The sequence below is a fragment of the Solenopsis invicta genome, chromosome 1 (genome assembly GCF_016802725.1).
Source record: "Solenopsis invicta isolate M01_SB chromosome 1, UNIL_Sinv_3.0, whole genome shotgun sequence".
Taxonomy (NCBI): domain Eukaryota; kingdom Metazoa; phylum Arthropoda; class Insecta; order Hymenoptera; family Formicidae; genus Solenopsis; species Solenopsis invicta.
In genome coordinates, this window is record NC_052664.1 from 24706257 (window position 1) to 24726882 (window position 20626).

The following is a 20626-nucleotide window of genomic DNA, read 5'->3' on the forward strand; positions in this document are numbered from 1 at the left end:
GCACATTTCACTCATATTGCTTGTAGGTAGCAAATCCGCTACGGCAGATCCGTCGCGGCAAATCCGCCTGTGTGTACGGGCGACCGTCGTGGTTTCTCTATCGCTGTAACAAAGTCGACCGTTTGTTAATTATGGACATAGGTTAGGTAGAACGAGCTGAACATTTTACTTATCTTTGAAAGTTTAAATCACATTTTGAATTAAAGCATATTTTGTAAATATAATATTTCACTTACGAAACTATTCTCACTTATTTCATAATCATTGATAGTCTGTTCGAAAATAGGTTTGGTTATTACTAGTAAAAATAATGTAGTTGGCAGAAGTAAAAATTACTGGCATTGCGTTTTGTTTCTTCCACCAGTAAAACCAGAAATCCGAAGATAACTAGTTAAAGTTAAAAATTAATTTATTTAAAATTAACTAATAAGTTTAATTTAGAAGTTAAGTTAGAATTAACTTTATTATTTAACTTGTAATTTTTTAATTGCCCAACTCTACAAATGAGTTACGAGAGTTTGTAACGCTGTGCGATGCACGAAAATTTCCTTAAAAGTCGTCGCGGTAGTTTCGCGCAGCGAGAGAGACTCCGCATTACCCGAGGCGCACGTGTGCACGCCGTCTCTGTTAAAGCCCCACTCGGGTCGTTGACCGTATGCGGCCCGTCAGACAGGCCCACGTGCGCGCAGTCTGGGCCGCCTCCCCCTCCTACTCTCCTCGGCAGACGGAGAGTGGGGAGGCGGCCCAGACAGACTGCGCGCACGTGCGCCTGCCTGACAGAACCTTGTGCGGTCAACGACCTAAGTGTGGAGGCATTAACCGGCACGCACACCTTGAATAAACGAAGTCTCTCTTTCTCTCTCTCACTGCGCGAGACTACCGCGACTTTTAAGGAAATTTTCGTGTATCACACCGCGTTACAAATCCTCGTAACTCATTTGCAAGGTTGGGTAATTAAAAAATTAAAAGTTAAATAATAAAGTTAATAACTTTTAACTTAACTTAGTTAATTTTAAATGGTTTTATATTTAACTTTATCTAGTTATTTTTGAAACACATTAACTTTAATATATTAATTTTTTATAACCAAAGTTAAAAATTTATTTGTATAAAAAAAGGTTACAAAAGAAACAATTTTTAAAGAAGGAAAAACAAAGAAAAGAAAGAGAGAGTTTAAAACGAAGAATGAAAGAAAAAGAAAATAGGAGAGCAAATATACACAAAAGACTAATATACATTTTTAATAACTGCTGGATCAGGTGTAATATTTTGAGATTTTGATATAGAAATAAAAACTTATTCAATAAAATTTTTTTTGTTTTTCAGAAAAAATCGCATGTAACAGACGAATATATATTATAAAACGTTGGATATAAAAAAGAAAAGAAATAAAATAATGAAATAAAATAATAAAAGATGAAACGAGAAAGAAGAAAGGAGTTTTCAAATACGGAAAAAATATGAAGATGAAAAGAGGAAAGAAAAAAAAGTAGGGAAAAAGTTTAAAATAAAAAATCTATATTTTAATAATATTTATCATTAATATAACATTTGTTATAAAAAGTGAAGTTTCGAATCATAACCCAGCATTAAAAGATTTCAGAAACATTGCATAAACCTTACATTGAAACATTGTAATATTGTATGGAAGTTACAAAAGATTTCTGCAATGTTGTTACAAGTTTGCGATAACGTTGAAATGTCCGCAATTTTAAATCTGAAAATCTTTATGACGTTTCGGATTATTTGGGATTGTTTACTGGTTTTACTAGTGAAAGAAACAAAACGCAACGCCAGCAATTTTTACTTTTGCCAACTGCATTATTTTTGCTAGTAATAACCAAACTTATTTTTGAACAAAGGGTGAATTATTTTGCTTAATACTGGGATTCACTGGGTTGTTATGCACACTGTTGCCCATGAACGCGAAATAAGTAAGCTTCGAGTATAAGTCGAGCTACTTTCAAATATGAAGATGAATATATGAATATGAATATAATTTTTAATTTAAGAATAAATAGATTTCAAATGATGTGAGCTTGTCGTGAGAACAATATGATATTAGAAACAAGAATACGATCTTAAGAATAAAATATACTTTGCACAGATCTATGTATTATTGATGCAAGTGAGCAGTTGTAATTGAAGAGAACATTTCATACTTAAATGGAAACAAATAGCATTCAAAAATAAAAATATACGTGAATTAAGAATTCATTTTTTTTGTATGCTGCTCTTTAATTAATAGCGACATGACTTTTAATAAGACTTAATAAAGCGTAATTTTAAACGCACGTATAATAACATGCATTTAATTTCTTTTAATCTACAACGCGCGTTTCAAATTTTATCTAAATCTTTCTTATTAAAATCATGTTGAAATTTTTAGTTAGCGCTATTCCCCTTACCTCACCAACCCGCACGCTGTCCGAGTGTCAATTGGCATTTGGAATGCGTGTGGAGTAGTGAGGTAAAAGTGTCAAGCTGAAAATCGGTCGAAATGTGCAATTCGTGCCGAGTCCTGAATTAATTAAAGAGCAACATTTCATTATGTGATGTGTCTGCTTTAATCACCACTTAAAACAGTTAATTTCTAATATTAAATGGTGTGCCTCGATATTAGAACAACAATTAAATTTTTTTAGTTTCTGTATGATTTCGTAATTAAAAAATTTTCAGGCAGTTTTATTAAAATAGCGGATAAATTATAATATTGTGTGCACGTATGGTATATATGTAAATTTTATATGTATATCAAAAAACGTAACTTTTGTTTAAAAGTAGAAAAATAAACATCACAACGTAATTTTTATTTTATAGAACTATCACGAGAGATTAAATTAGTGAATGTTGATTAAAATTCCTGTTGACGAGAGAGATATTTACCGTGATTTAACTCTTGTACATGTCACCTGTATTTAGACAAAATGTTGTACATGCGGGTATTAAACGTGCACTTAATTGCCGTTGCCGTGTGGCAGTTTCTGCTACGTATAAAAGCATGTCCAATTAGACATCGGGCTCTTCTGGATCGACGGACAACACCATCAGGTTGTTAGAGTAGGTATACATCGACTTCCTAAGTCGATGTATGGGTTATTCGATAACTGGGTAAGTTTGCCCAATAGATCAACGATACATTCTAGTTTACAATATAAAATACATTACAATAAAAATATTTTGAAACAGTCGAAATAATACCTTAATTAATCTTTAATTAAAATAGTTTTAGCCATTATCGAGAAGTAATTATAAAATTAAGCGGTTTTAAATATTTATTTTATAATTAACAATTAATTGAATATAAATAAATTTTATTTTAATTTTTAGAAAATATTAAAAGTATATGAAAATATTTTAACAATATTTCTTGATAGATATTATTAACTCACAACAATCAACTTACCCCAACTTTGGAGTTATAATACTGATTTCACACATGAGGAACATATTCGAAAAACATTTTTTCAGTTATTAGTTTGTAGTTATTAAAATGTTATTGGATAGTCTAAACTAATGTATCAAGTAACTGATACGGAGAGGATTTACTTTTTCGATAAATTTCCCAGTTTTTTTCTGTAGAAATTTGAAACTGAAAAATCGGTCAACTAGCCCCTGTCTCTACTACACGTGGCAAAAAGAAATTAACACGGATAGTGCATAATATAATTCAGAAGCTCATTGAACGTTGAATAAATGTTTCTTTCTTTAACAATTTGTTCTTTTTTTTATTTAGCATTTACATTTTAAATGAGAGAAGAGAATTATTAGAGTTTCAATTATCCTGAGGCTGTATTGATTTTATAAAATAATTTATGTTGTATAGAAAATTGATAAAACGAATACAATTAATTGCAATTTGCGCTGCTACAATTTTATTTCAAGCAAAAAATTATTTTTTCGATAGTAAAGTGCGTTTGTCAGTGAATTAATGTTGGCGTAAAATTAGTCGTAGATAATTAATCTGTATATTATCTCGCGCGAGAATCACTGCATTGCGGATGTGGTTCACCAGACGAATTTCTTTTTACGATTATGGTAGTGATATTAGATTTGTTCTTTCAAGTATCTTCTCTTCTACGCTTTCATACTTCTTTTCCTCTTCGTTCTCCCTTTCCAAAGCAGCAAATGGCACTTCTTTCTAAACTCGAAGGATGAAAGTTCAAGCGAAGAGGAAATATCATTAAAAGGATGGAAAAGTACATTAAAAGGATTGGTCAAACATTATTCTTGACGATTTAATCATTATTTTTGTGTCGACTCGCGTTAAACAGATCTATCGAACTAAATCAAGCGTAGAGGAAGGCCGCAGAAGTTTCTATGCGTTACCCATTCAAACTAATGCGTATTGTGTTTCGCATTCACTAGATACACTCAATTAATCCGATAATATTCGTTCGAGCGGACTGATAGCTGTAAAGAAGGATCAGATTAAACTGGATAGAGTATTTCCGCGGAATTGCATGTCTTGTCCTGAAAATCGATTATCCTTTTTACGTTACCTCAAATTCCACGGCCATATATCTGAAATATACCCCGGATATGTGATAAATTTTTCAATCTTCTCCATTATGTCGCGTGGGAGGCCACACGCGATGTACGGTTTAACTTTACCATATGCATAGGACGGCGAGGTTGTACACACGGGCGCGGTACACGGTTGTCAGCAATGCGGTTCACACAAAAAAGCACTGTGTGTATGTATATATATATATATATATATATATATATATATATATGTATATGCTTTTTTATGCGGTTACATATATATATTTCTGTGATAACGACAAACCCGTGGGCGTCAAAACGTGTTCCAATTGCGAACGTGCCACAAGCCGGCTTTTTGTCGAATAATTCGCCGTCTCTCTCACAAACGTATCGAACGCATCGACCGGCCGACCGAGTGTGCGACCAATGCGGCGAGCGGTTTATTATACGTGCCCTGCGTTACCGAACCGTCATCATCTCCGAGCCGGGAATGCATGATAAACATTTCATGTGCGTTTCCATATCGGATAGGGAGCGCAAATGAGGAAAGTATCGGAAGGTATCGGAAAATAAATTTCAACCGCCCGCGGAAATAATGGTTGTATCCGTGATAAAAAAAAACATACCAGATCGTATCCTGAATAGTCAGCTGCACGGGGATCTCATTATCCTTTACGCCAACGGAGGATTAAAGCGTAACTTTTGACCTCGTACCGATGGACGTATGTTGAAATACATTCCGTAGAGAACTCGGTTTTATTTTAATCTTCTTACTCGCGTCCTGCACTGTTTGCAAACATTCACCTTTCTCACGCACAAATGGGGGAACATAAAAAATTTTACGGCATCTGTATGTATTCTGCTTGAAGAGAAAATCCAGAAAATACAGAGGATTTATTAGAAAAGAACGCGTTCGTCTTTGTATTTTTTTTTATTTTTTTTTTCTTAGCAACCGGTACGAGTGCAAGAGCTAACTTTGTAATTATATTATGTACACTGGGAGTTAAAAAAAAATTGTATTTTCGTAGCGAGTTAATTACGCTCAAAATTGAACGTGCTGATGCATACAGTTTCTTTTTTCATTTTGTTTTAAATTGCTCTCTATCTCTTAATCTCAACTTTATGATATGCCGGTCAACGAATCGTGCTCCACTTTTTTTTTTATGTACGCCTACGTAATTTTTTTAAAACTGTCACTTTGCTCGAGTATTTTTATCTCGTTTGTACTTTTACTTTGTTTCTCGTCAAACAATGAAATAAACGAAGCTTGCCACGCGACATTCACAGCGCAGTGAAAAATATTAAAAATTGATAAACGTTTGCAGAGTATTAAAACTTGACAAGTTTTAACGCGCTTCTTTACGAGGCTGTACTCTAAAATAACAGCGAGAATAAATAGATGTTGCTCCTCGAAAGCAATACTGCCTCCGCGTAAATGTGAATTTCATAACTTCTCGGATAACGAAATAATTTGGTAACGTCGTTGCGCACCTCAAATCAAAAGTCACTTTATTACACAACTTTTTGTACAAGTTGCAAAAATTATGCGAAAATAATGTATACTTGAGCCTCAAAAATCTACGCGGTCGTTAAACTTCATCGTTCAATGAGTTTGCGTTATATCAAAGTAATTATTTGCGAAAATTTTTCCGCAATTACTTTCCGACAAGATTATGTCTCGATTAAAAGAGCACTTCATTTTTACAGCGATATAATGACGATAAAATTTAATAATTCAAACTACTTTTACAGAGCCTGATATTCTTGCATCGTACATAACGAACAATTAATTTTAGTCCGACAATAATTTCCAAAATATGAAAAAAAAGTTGTATAATTTTGCTTGTTAAACGCGTGCTAAACATAATTAGTCGAGTATTAAGAAATTTTCCAACATTTGGAGATGATTCGCGAATGAGAGGGCGAGTAATAACTGTAAAGGGCAGGAAAAAAAAAACGCTTCGCAAAGCGTGGAAAATTTTCTCTCAGAAATGCAAGCATAGTAGTTTTCACTGGTGATAAAATGTAGCTACGGGAGCGCAAGAACTCGGCCGGCAGAACCGTCGTCAGCTGATTCGACGTTTCCTGCACGATGATCGTAACCGCGTTGTTGTACGTACCTTCAGGAAGCTGGGCTGGCGGCTTGGACTTCAATCGGTAACCGGAGCGCTCTCACTGGCCTTCTTCCTGGGGCTGATTTACCGGAGTGCCTCGCTGTACCATCCGCAGCGGCGAGCCATTCTGCATCTAAAGAATCAGCGCAGCAAAGTCAAAGAGAAGAAATCCGCGACCAAGGTACCGAGACAGCCGCTGGTCGACTTGAGTCCTCTGGGATCACGTCCTGTGAGAATGCTCATGCTGGCCGCCGGTGCTGCCGGTTTCGGTCTTTATACTCCCGCTTTCTATATTGTAAGTGTACTCAGTGATTGTAAAAGAATTTCCTTCTTTGACAACGGGTCTCCGGGTGTTCGCTATTTTCCAGAAACGTGGCGAAAAGTCACGAAAATTTTGTTCCACGTTCGCGTTGTCAATTTGCCTCTCGGAGCGTTACAAAATATTGCTGATACTTTCTCAGATGACTAAACGTGTCTCAGCAAAATCGGACAAATCTGATTGCTTACGACGTTGGCAACTTGCCGCATTTTGTCTTCAATAAATTCACGATTTCGAATATTCGAAATTGAATCGCGGATATATGTGTGTGTGTGTGTGTGTGTGTGTGTGTGTGTGTGTTGCCACTGAAAAAAAAAGACTGGTAATAACTACCAAATGTATAGTGAAATAGTATCAATTAATTGGCTAATGTAACCAAAAATAATTTTACTTTTCTGAATATTTAGTAACTTACACCAGATTTGATAATACTTACTAAACATTTAGAAACACAAAATTATTTTTGATTATATTGACAAAATATTTAATTGATATTATTTCACTATACATTTGGTAGTTAGAACTAGACTTTTTTTTCAGTGCAGCAGTTTAATGACAAGATAGCACCATCAAAGTCACCTCACGTTGTTAACAATCCAATAGCATTGTGTGATACTATAAATTATTATGGCAACAACACAAATTTTGCTGACTATTTCAGCGTAGCGTAAGTTATCGGCAAGTTGCTAACAAGTTGCTCAATATTCTCAAAGTAACCACATCGTGTAAGCATCAATTTGCCAACAAGTGCAGACTAAGTAGCTATAATTCTGATAGCAACACGTGATACGATGCGAGCAATGTGCCAGCAGCAATGCTATCTAGATTGATATGGATGGAAGAAAAGCCGCTTCTCAGCCATTTCGCTTCAGATCAGACAAAAGAATATTGACCAAATGTACCGAAACGATTGCGAGACAATTTGGTAGCGCGTGACGTTTCTGCTTAGAGTTTAATGACGCGGAATCGATCGAGCGTCGAGAGTTTCCTAATTTCGCGATTTCCGGAGTAATCTCGGGGGATAGACGGGGCCAATTTCGATAATCGATATTAGACGGGCGTCGTTACCGGGCATCATTGTCCGCGTTATCGTGGCGATCCGTATAGCGCGTTCTTTCCCGGCGCAGCCTTAATGAGAAACATCACTTTCAGGCTTTGCAGGGCTACCAGGATGGATTGGAGGCCAGCGCCCTGGTACTGTTACAGACCTTTTTGGGTCTGGCGGCGGCACTCGGATGCGCGGCTTTGGGGGTGGTTATCGTCAGACCTTCCGCTCAGTGCCTAGTGTCCAGGCAATATCTCTGTCAAGCGGCACTCATTGGGGTTGGTCAGTACACCTTGCGGTTGCTTTGGCACACATGACTGTAGTTAACCAGTAAACAAGTTCAAATTGCTAGACGTGCGCTTTGCATCATGATGGTGGCAACGATCTAATAAATTTTATTGCATTTTCTTTTTTTTTTTTATTTTATTCTTTGGAATGGCTATCTCATTTCGTTTTTAAATTTTTTAGCGTTTTTTCCCGATTCTACACTGTTTCCATTGTATATCAGATTTTCTTTTCCATTCTTGATTTTGTTGCAACAAAACTGCGAAGAGATCTATATCGTATCTCTACATTTCAATAGATCGTTTTTCACTGCATAGCTTCTGCAACAAAACGCCCTTTCAAATGAAAATTGAATCCGGCAAAATTGTGGAGTACGATACGTCATACAAGAGAAATAGGTTTTTGATTTGAAATTCATAAGTGAGTTGGTCGCCGCGCGCGAAAGTTACAGAGAAGAAATCATGCTTAGTCGGGAAATGCAAGCTAGAAAATCGTGCCGCATGAATTTTTGCGCGCGGACGACCTAGAAATTGTAGATTCAAGGATCACGCCTCCAAGGATTATCGATTCAAATTAGATTTCCCTCTGCTTAAAGCCGTAGCTCAAGTGGCGCTTGGTAGCGTGCAAGGTTATCACGGACTTGTGCTGGCCTCCGCACTTTACGGCGCCTCGCTCGGCGGCACCCTTTACTCCCTGAAGATGCTGGCTCTGGAGAGGCTGCGAGCGAGACACTTTGCTAGATCGTGGGCTTTGGTGCAAGCCGCGGAAGCTCTGCCCATCCTTCTCGGAGTTCCTCTCACAGGTACGCGCAAGTAATACGAAATTTCAGGTGCACCAGTTTCCAACGAAGGTTCCTCGGGTCCTTCAGCCTTGATTTATTTTGGAGATCATTACGACAGGTCACGCAAAAACGATCCTTTTGCTTCTCATTGAAACGCGAACTTACACTCGTAGGCAGATTATATATAATACTTACATGTATAAAATTAATGTCTTTATAAAAGAATTATTATTATACATGGAAAAAACTGTTTTGCTGAAGTAAAAAGTTTTAAAGTTAACAATGATTAAAGTTGAAAATTTAGTTTATTACAGATCTGAAAATAATTTATTGAACCGTCAAAATAATTATATAGGACGCTCAAGCATAACGAGCAATGCAGCAAAAAGTTTTGTCATTCTACTAAGCTCGAGCGTTACAATTATTATTTAATGAGCCACTAAATAATTGTTTTCCGTATTTAGTTAAATTTTTAAATACTTTAGCAACCGTTCAGCAAAACCGTTCTTTTCGTGTACAAAATTACAGAACGAAGAAAAACGGCATTTTTTGGTTTTAATACCTAATAATATCTATGTAAGTTTTCATAATTTTTAATGGAATCTCGCCGATTACACACTAAAAAAAAAAACACTAGAATGAGACTAGTTATTTCCTATAACTTTTTGGATATTGAATATGAATCTGATTTTCAAATTCGGTCTTAAAATACAAAATCACTAAAATTAATATGTATATCATAAATTAAATTAACAAGCAATTTTAATGAGACTTTGATGATGATGCTAATAAGCATCATCATTAAAACACACTGTAAAGAATTTATTAAACTGGAAATTGTAAAAATTCACCCAAATGTTATTAGACCAAATTCGCCTCGACCGAAAAATGACATTCTTCTTCGCTTAATTAATCATATTATCGGTTTTAATTTCACTTTTATTATTGTTTATATGTCGCTTTTAAAATTTGAAATAACTAGAAAATTATACTTATATAACTATTTATTCTTTCTTTTTTCTCGCGCAACACGAGACGAATTTTTGTATTCAGCTGACGGCAGATATTACACGTACTGACAGAGCCATTATGTGCGCCTTTTACATAATATTTCGATAAAGCCTCCGGCTCTGCATCATATCTATTATAAAGCGTGTAGTTACTTCCTCCTAAACGCAGATTCTTCGTGCTTTCAAACGTCCGTACAACGGTATTAGAACCTTAGAGCCATCGAGGTGGGCGAAATCCGCTCTCCCATGTTAAATCCGTCCCTACTAATGGTCTTACGGTCCCTGTGTATGAATTTAATGCCGGCGCGTCTTTAATAATAATAATATACGGGGCTTTGGAATACGCTCCTGTCTAGGCTTCTCTCCCGCTAAGAGAATATTCAAGGCAGCATGACAACTGTCACGCATATTCGTAAGACTCGAGCGTACTGTATCAGTAGAACAGCGGTCACTTTAAGGAGTTTAATTTAACCGCTGGAATCTCATCAATTCGTAATTTCAGAATTTCCTCGTCGTTGCTATCGTATTATCTATCGGAAGCTGAAATTTGTTTCGCGAAAGTCTGCACAATTTAAAAACAAATAAAATTAAACGGCACGTGTAATAGCAATTTAGGACAAAATTAAATTCCATTATGAGTTAAATAAAATAAACCTTTTTTTGGAAATATTTAATTTTCACACAATATCTAACAGTTACGATGATGATAATTGGTACTAATTTTATAAAGGAGTATTGTAAATAAAAGATATTGATTTCTCAATTATTTAAAAAAAAATTTAGAAAATCTCGTATAAATATTTTAAATCATAACGTGTTCTCTGGTTTTTTTATTTTTATAGGATTACATTATTTTTAAAAATTACCGCATCGCAACATATTTTCCAACATTTTCAATAATTGGTCTAACCGTGCATTACATTTTAAAAAACGGGAAAAATCATCTGTTAAATCAAAGCGTATTGATTAATCATATTTTACACAAATTTTTTTTGTATTTTTAAAATTTTTAAAAATCTTTCCCGGCATAATAAAGTTTCATCCGAGTCATATCCCTGTGTGAGACAAATCCAAGATTTCCAATCTCCATCTCCCATCGCACAGTAGGATCTAAAATATGAAAAAAACTGGCGAAAAGTCAAATTTTTTAAGTTATTTCAATGTTATTATATATTTTCCATAATATCTATTACATGATATATAATAATACATGTGTGTATTCTATTACAGGATAATGCATAATACGTATAATAATTATTAAATACATTAGTAATATTAAACACTATTTTAAGATTATTTTTTTATCATTTTTTATAAAAATGTGGCGCGAGACAAAGACAGACCGAGATCTGAGATTTGAGAAACGACGCTGAATACGGACCACATATACCGCGCCACATTTTATTTCATTGATCTATATACTGCGTAAAGAATACATTTGAAAACACTTATAAAAGAAACATTCCACATTGTTTATAAGAATTTTTTGTAATTAAACTATATTAGGGTATTATGCAAAAAAAAAAATAAAAAATTTGCGTCTTACTAATGTTGTATCAGCCAACACAATATTATGCTCAAAACGCTATGAAACATGCGTATTAAATTGTTCGACTTTAAGGAGATATTTTAAAATTATCAATTTATAATTATTATAATAAAAAGAGCAACGTATCATGTAATAGATATTTGGGATGACATGTCATTTAAAAATTGAAATCATAACTTGAAAAATTTGACTCTTTTCTGAGCTTTTCATATTTTAAACCACTATGCATCATTCAGCCGAAATCCCTCGGACTTCCCTTCAGAGGAACTCGCGACAGATATATATACGGCGCTTTAACCGCATTCTGTCGTGTCTCTCCTGCAGGTTACATGAACGCGAGCAGCCCGCGGGTGGGTTACTACGCGTGCACGCTGAGTTCCTTGTGCGGCGCGGCGCTCCTCTTCCTGGTCGGCTGGGGACGGCAGCCGGCGTCGCCGATCTTGCCGGGGCCACGTCTCTCTAGTCTCGGCATCGTGCCGCCGCCGCCGCCTTGCGCGTGCCCGCCGCCGCCGCGACCTCGGCTGCCCAAGTCGCAGTCCCTGCATGTGCCGCTGGACGTCGAGGACATGCGCGACCGCGACTTCGTCGAGCGGGTGCACGACCACCACCCGATCGTCGATCACTACTGCCATCCGCAGTTCCACACGCCGTTGAGGCCCAGCAAGAGCGTGCCGGAGGGCCTCGGCCATCAGGATCCGTACCGGAGCAGGCCGCGACGTCACCGCGACATCACCGTCATAGAGCAGATTACCACCAGCGTGTAAGACGGAGGGATGTTTCACCCCCGGCTCTGTTGGCGCGTCACTATAAGCTAATGGGAACCAAAGAGTTTAGCAATGCTCCTTTTATTTTACAATTTTTAATTTCACACACATAATATTGCAGCGACATGCAGGAAGAAATGCCGCGCTATCGCGTTTCATCGCGACGCGATCTGCATGAACAAGTTATATTGATTTCTTGTGACTTGTACCGCGAAAGACCGGTTTAGGAAGCTTCTATAAAAGCTTTTATCTTCTTGTCTTTCTCGTAGCTTCGAAAGTCGCGTTGGGAAAGAGCGGAGTATCGCGTTTCTTTTTTATAATTTGCTATCGCTATTAGGTTTTGTTATTACATGCTATCCGCTTGTCTCCCTTCTTACCTCTTTTATTTTTCACGTTTGTGTGCCGCGTGAGTATAATTTACTGGAAAATTTAGGGTGGCTCTTGAAGATTGGGGGACCATTAGCGTAAAAGCCGGCGCGCAGTTGCAAGCATAAACGGAAAGTAAAATAGTGGAGCCATGAAAAAGGAAATAATTGTGCGCGTCGCACGCGCGCAAGATAGCTACTCGTGCGATCGTAAATCAAGAAGGAATGACTGTTAAGCTTTTTAGAAACATCCCCCACTTCCTTTTTTATTTCTAGTAAACTGCTAAGCGATCGACTATTGAATTGAATTAGCGTAAAGTCTGTATCGGATAGATGAAATTTAAATATATTACGCGCGTATTAGGAAAATATTTATTCGTGTTGATGCGCTTGTTTGAAGTGTATCGCCGTCGGAGAAACGACTGTCCGCTGACTAAACGCACATTCAACGACAAAGTTGCAATGGAAAAGCGCCGAAGCGATGTCGAATGAAAAGCTTCTTTTTTTTCGAATTTTTATGAAAGGTATAATTTTTACTTACCTGATGATAAGTATGCTGGAACATCTACATAATTATTGTAATGGATAAATTAAAGTAATGGATATAAGGAAAGGATAGAATGATTAATTAACCAACTGGGTATAGATGGATGAGTGTAATTACGTTACAATATAAATTAAATTCCTTACTTAATTGAACGCTCAAACTAGTTGCTAAAATGTTAAAACATTTTGCAGCACTATCTTCATAGTTGAGCGTTCTATGTAATTTTCAAATTTGTATCTAGCTAAATTTTTAGATACTTCAACAAAACCGTTCTTTCCGTGTACTCTAAAATCGCGAATGATTATTATAGCAACGTGGTCGAATGATACGTATCAATTTATATATTTTATACAACATTTTATGCACGAATAAATATAACTAAAATTGCAATCTATGTAAACGTATTGGAATAAAACATTCGGATACTATAATGTTATTCGAAATAATTGTTGTCTGCTTAGTCAAATTTAAGCGTTCAAATTTCGAATAATAATTTCGATAATTTGAATATTATTATTCCAATATTAAAATCCGGTTTACATTTGTATGGAAAGAATATAATTTTACTATATCTAAAAAATTTAGCTTGATATAGATTTGAGAAATAATTTTATGTTGGACCGTCAAAATAATTATGTAAATGTTCAATCATAATAATATTGCTGCAAAAAGTTTTGGATTTTAGCAACCAGCTTAAACGTCCGATATAAATTTTTTTATAATTCCACGTAATAATTTTTAAATCTGTATTCCAGCAAATTCGTTTTTCTCTATAATTCTAAAGTCTAATATTTATTTTGGATAAAATAAATTATTACAGAATTTTTTTAAGTAATCTTAAAATATATACTAAAATTAATTGTAATGATTAAAACATTATTTTATGCATTTATTAACACAATTTTTATACATTTATAAATGTACCTTTTCGTTCGACTCTTCATACCCGAGTCATATAAATCTCGCGAAGCACGGCGAATAGTTTTGAATGCATCTTCAAATGGGGTTCACCACTTTGGCCTTCGAGCATCCTCGTTATTTGCATTTCGAACGTGGCAAATTGACGAATCGAGTTTAGTCCAAATTCGCGACAGTTATCCTTTTCCATTTCGGCGTTGACTGTCCGATTAGTCGACTACTAGTCGTGCAAATATTTCAAATCAATATCTTCCTCGTCGTATAGAGAGTTTCGAAGCTACATTTATATGTATATGTATATATGCACACGCGTGTAAAGTGTAAGTAATTGAAAGCAGACGCGTCGTTTCTCTACAGACGGGCATAAACGTATAGCGCACGGAGCTGGTCTCCGGAAACGTTCCGCCGCAGGTATCGTTAAATATAATATTAATAAATATAAAACATCGCGCGCGAACGATTCGAGCGAATGAAAACGGTCTCGAGGTCGAAGAAATCGCGTACGAAAGAATCTGCGATGCAAATAGATAAATTAGGACGAATCGACGGATCATCGCGAAGTTGTGCAGATTTCTCACTTTTGTTCAATTGGGATTTTGCGATTCTACAATTCTTTCACATATAGATTCCTGTTTAGGAACCTATACGCATACACCTTTATTCAGGATTATAAGATACGTTAAATTACCCTTGCTCCTTTTATTATTTTATTTATCCACAATTCGCTGTAAGAAACATTTATGGCGTTTTATCGCACTGACTCGTATTAGCTGTGCAATCACGAATGTCGGCTCTATTCCTATCAGCATGTAAGACTAATTATAATTCCGAGTCACTTTACGATAATATAATTAGTACCTGAATATTAAGTGCTCTAGGTATTTAATCTGAGGGATGATGTTAGACGACAACTTAATTATATTCCTACTTTCTCGTATGACGTACTTTGCTATATGTCGAAATTAATCCTTACGCACGATACGAGCCATGCATCGTGTTGTCACCTCGCCGCAGTTGATTTTGATCGATGAAAAACGTAGAAAGTATCGCAAAGGTGTTTGCCGACTGTAAGAAAGTAGCATAGCAATGTAGATTACATAGAAATCGTAGTTGAATTTGTCATAGTTTGAGCGTGTTATTACGTATAAGGAAGTCTACAGAGAATAGAGTTTCCTACATATATAATGAAATCCAATTAAATTAATACGCACCGTCGTATTGATTCAATCTCTGGAAAGTGGAACAATCTCCGATTCACGAAACGAACGATTTTCAATTCATGTGACGTCTCGTTTGGGTAATATCAGAGTCAATCAGAGGGTATCCTCTTCAGCTTATACGTTTCCTTTTTCCCTCTTTTCACGCATTTCGATTTTCGGCCCATATGCGGGTCACGATTTTTACTTCCGAGTTGACTAAGTGATATAAATTAGAAAGTTAAAGCTGTTAGAGCAGGAGCGCACAATATACGGGGCCAAAGTTAGGTTCCCCAGACGTAACTTATATAGTTTAACGATTGGTTAAGGTACCTGAGCCGAATAAGGCCCAGCACTAAATAGGCCCACTTTTGAATTTACTACTTGAAAACGTGCTTTGCATCCAGAGTAAATCTTTAAAAGATGTATCAGGAAGTAAATTGAGAGGGATTGAGGATTAGAACTGGCAGCGACACGTTTGTTTGATGCAACGTGACGAAATGAGTGTATGCATTTTTAAAAAATTTTTATAAAACTTATACACGTATGCATACCATTTTTATAAAAATTCGCTGCAAAGTTTATCAAATATATATTATTTTATGGTTTATTACATAATATGTTGTAATTTTATTCAACCTAATTGTAGAAAATAACACATGTATACATGGATTTTTTAAATATATTTTTAAATATATTTTTTTTAATAAATAAGATAAGGCTCTGAGAATAATAATTAAATTTACATAGATAACCTGTTCGAGCTAATATTATTAGTTTGGTGTGAATTATTAAGTATGTATTATACTAATTAATATATATACATATATTATTTGAATGTGCAAAAGTTTCAACCCAAATTTGGATCTGACTCAGTGCATATTTTGGTGAAATTCTTTAGATCTTTATTCCATTTCCATTAAAATGTGTGTTAAATCCTTAAATGTCATCACTATAATTTATAATGTGAGTAAATAATCACATGTACACAGATATAATTGGCCTCATGTTGATAATTTGCGAGACAATGATACATTTTTTTAGAAAAACAACGTACTAATTAAATAAGTCTACTTGTATAACTATTGTTATGCCACTGTTGTTTGTTATGTGTGAAACTTGCATCACGGAATGATTTTCGATGTTGCTAACTTTTGGGAAGCTAAAAATGCATATAAGTGCTCCAAATAGCTGAAGAGAAAAAATTTCTAAAGATTATAAAATTACTTAAATTTCATTTTTAATTAATAATAATTTTAAAACTGTTTTTAAAAATAATATTTAGTTTCTTTGTTTCGATTTATTTTTCATTCGAGCCTTATTACATTTCATAAACATAATAAGGCCCAATGTCAGTTTAAAAAACTTTTTTGTTTATTTATAAGCATTTTATATGGAAAATGTATTTTATTTTTATAAGTGATTGAAATAAAGATTTTATTCTCACTAAGTTTATTTTAATATCTCTATAAATAGAAGTTTTAATAAAATAAATTAAGGGTCTTTTTTGGCTCAGGTATTTTAAATGAGAAGCTAAATCTTCATCATTTTTCACATTTAAATAACTGTACATCCGTATTTGCTCTATTACTTGTAAAATTGTATTACATTACCATGTCGTTATCCATAAAAATAACACAAAAGATATTTCACGATGTGGGCTCTTTATATAGACGTCCCACTGATAGAATTTAAAACGTATGTTCCCTGCGTTAGAGTAAAACTGTTTTTACTACATGTAATTATCGACGCGTGTCAGGCGGCGAATTTGTTAGATCGTAAAAGTTGTAGTCTATAATGTTACAGAGTATCTCTTAGTCGCGTTGAACAAAGTATCCGATTTCTTTGAATCAATATATATATATATATATATATATATAAGTATCAACGTAAAACGTTACCAATCTTAACGGTCGTTATGAGATCTTTTTTAATATAAAAAAAAAATATATATACACATTAACTTTTGATGTGATGAATTGTTTGTATACTGCCAATTTTTATAGGATATAATCGAGTTTCGATTTTCGATGGTTGAGCGCACGCAAAAGTGAAATCACATGTGGTAATTTTACGAATTCGCCGACGAGAATCGAACATCTTCGTGTTTTATCGGGACACATTTGTAAATGATTATGACATTTTTTCGTAAATTAGTCTCTCGCAATCATTAGATCGGGATTGTTAACGAATTTACACAGTAAACAAATAACTCACTTTGGACTGTAAACTGTTTGGTGGGGATCGTGTCGCAATTACTATATGTCCCCATATTATAGTATTTCATTAGACTCAAAAGATTTACGAATTATTTACAGTCCTTGTACCAATTTTATTGTTTAGTAATATATTTAATATTGCAGCTTATCTCTACCTCGGTTATAAAATATATGTTTTATCAATAAATTTTATAAAAGCAAAAAATATTAAAAGAGAATATTAAATGATTTAGAAACTTTTCGTTTCTTTTTTTACATGTATAAGTACATATAAATATTTTATATGTGTTTTTATTTAATGGGATGTAAAGAATTAAAAGGATACAAAAGGGTAAATTTTAAAATTATGCATTTTCATGAATTTATTACTGTCAAAATTAATGAAACTATTACGGCAATGCTGGTAGTAATAAATTCACAAATTTGACACTATTAATAATTACTTTTACGTCTCTATATCATGATATACTTTGTATGATACATTTTGCTCGTGTAATATATTATATACAAAACGTATGTGCTTTTCACATTATTAAATCTATTATTAAGTCTATTATTAAAATCTAGTAATAGATAATTTATATACTATTTTATTCATAAATTACCGTTTATATTAGATTATAATTTTCAGGACAATCTTTCAGAATTAATCGTGTGTGTCTGTGGGATAAGTGCACGAAAGATTATATGTGCCTCACGATGATTTTGTATGGTATTTAAAATTTTTTTAAATTTTATATCTCCAAATTGTGTTGAAAAAGATTTGTAGCGGGTTTTTCTAGCTAGATCAAAATCCGAGCTTGACGGTATTTGCACAATCACGTTGCGTTTACGATGAAAATATCTTAACCCGAAATATCACGAAATTGTAATGGATGTTCTCTTGAGGAACCTGCGGTAGGTAATCACGTTAATCACGTAACAGCTTTGTCGTTAATCGATTCTTAGAAATCGCGTAACTCCGTTGCCTTGTAAATATACCTAAGCAAGGTTCCCTTATTGCAACACGTTGAGCATTTTGTAAAGTTTTATAAATAGTTCTACGTAGTTAAACCTGCTGGACCAATAAAGTATATATCCGATTATACGTTACTTCTATACATATATTCTTATCATCCTTTTCAGTCATAATATCTGATTGTCTCATCTAAATCCACAATTATCACAGATCAAATGTAGTGATCATTAACAGTTTAAAACACGAGTTCTTTTTTTACATATATGTAATAATAGTATATTTAATTTTTAGTATAGTGTGTAGACTATTAGTGATATATTTCAATCACTACTTTTGACACTTATTTCTATGTACGCTTCTTCATATTAAATTATATATTTAATGTAGTTTACTAAAGATGTTTTTTGTTCGTTACACGAATAAGTTATCGCAATACAAGTCAATACGAATGAACAAAAAAATACAAGGTGTAATTTAAATAATTCCATTATTTATTTAAATTATATTTGCTCCATCACAAGAATTATACTATGCGATACTTGATATTATCGCAATAAGAATACTTCCCTCCTTCCAAAAACGGTACATGATAACATGATATATATAATGAAAAACTTAGTACGAGTAAAACGGTTGAGACTATACATACAGGAATAATGCGTGAGATCCTTTTTAGTAACTAATAATCACCAGTTTCTTTATGCTATAATACAATAGGAATATACTGCCCAGAATTTGCGAGTTAATGAAGTTGACAATAGAGCTTGAATTTGTTCTGCCTCTGTCATATCACAACAGGAAATTCGGCTCTGAGTACAGTGCTGACGAATAGAATTCTGCTGTTTTATTCCGTATACGTATTCGTTGTATTTTAGATGAAAAAAAGACAGTACAATGCAAAGTAATGTTATCACATCGACTATTGATCCTAAAGAAATCACGGCAACTAAAAGCTAATATGGTTTTCACGCTTGACACGTTACAGTTTGCAGGCACATATTTTCATAGTACCGGTTACAATCGTGGTGACCAACGAATTTTTCACATAAAAAATTTATAGACGCTCAAAAACGGACAGATATCTGCGATTTCTGTATCTAATTGCGAGTGGACCCTTGTTTTGGGGTTGTACTTGTTGCTACGTAACAATATTAATCCGATTTCCTTAATGTTCTTGCGTAACAATGTAATATCTTAAAATTTGCTCGTTATTATGTTTACATTTAAGTACACATTCACAAGTGTGTGGCTCCACGATGAACTTCCGTTCCTTGTCGCCGATTAATAAATTTACAATAAAGTAACACGCTCATCTCTCGCAAATTTCTATCACTGCGAGAAGAGTATGTTTCCGGTCACGAGACCGTGTAAGTTTTGCGTAGAACTTTCGCCGCCCTTCAACACTAATACTATTCTTTTCATTCATATTTATATATTGGCATTTTTTTAAGTGTAAATAAAAAAATAGGTTTTATCCCTTTAGAATAACAAATTCATATGTTGAAGATTGCACAAAATGTTCAACTTAATTAAATTCACTTAATAACCAGGGCTCATAATTAGATTATTAAACTGACAAGGAAAGGCTCCAAACTCGGAAGTTTGAAAAATTATTAAACTTTCAGTATATGAAGTATATCCTGTCATGTAGTAAACAATTTTTTTGCTGTCCAAATTCATCCTAAAGGGAATAAAGTCAATCTCTGAAGATTAGCTCATTTTTATTTTATTATTCATCAACAAAAAAAGACAAAACAAAATTTTAGAGAAAATTTCTTTTAATAAGATTTAACAATTAGAAAAAATTTAACAATTGTTTAAAAAATTATTTAAACAACAGTTTTGTTTATATATTTTGTATAATTTTTTAAACAGTTGATAAGTTTCCTAATCAATAAATCTTATTAAAAAAAAAATTAATTTTCTCTTAAAAATTTTTTATCTCTTTTTGTTAGTGAATAACAAAATAAAAATGAAAAATGGACTAATTTTTAGAGGTTGATTTTACTCCTTGAGAGTGAAGAGGTGAATTTGGATAGCAAAAAAAATTGTTATATGCCAGGATAGC

The 20626-nt window shown here is 34.1% G+C and overlaps 1 protein-coding gene across 4 annotated transcripts in view; it reads left to right on the forward strand.

The window, feature by feature from the left end:
- The window catches only part of LOC105202069 (monocarboxylate transporter 4), a 98821-nt gene extending 78858 nt beyond the window's left edge, over window positions 1-19963 (forward strand). For 3 of the 4 annotated variants that reach the window (XM_026132450.2, XM_039452312.1, XM_039452313.1), the window contains 4 exons: window positions 6615-6897; window positions 8074-8248; window positions 8847-9053; window positions 11916-12355. In XM_026132450.2, coding sequence (XP_025988235.1) covers window positions 6615-6897; window positions 8074-8248; window positions 8847-9053; window positions 11916-12355 — 1105 coding nt within the window. Of the gene's footprint in view, window positions 1-6614; window positions 6898-8073; window positions 8249-8846; window positions 9054-11915 lie in introns of all 4 variants that reach the window. The other variant, XM_026132451.2, reaches the window with a different exon arrangement.
- Window positions 19964-20626: the final 663 nt, after the last annotated feature.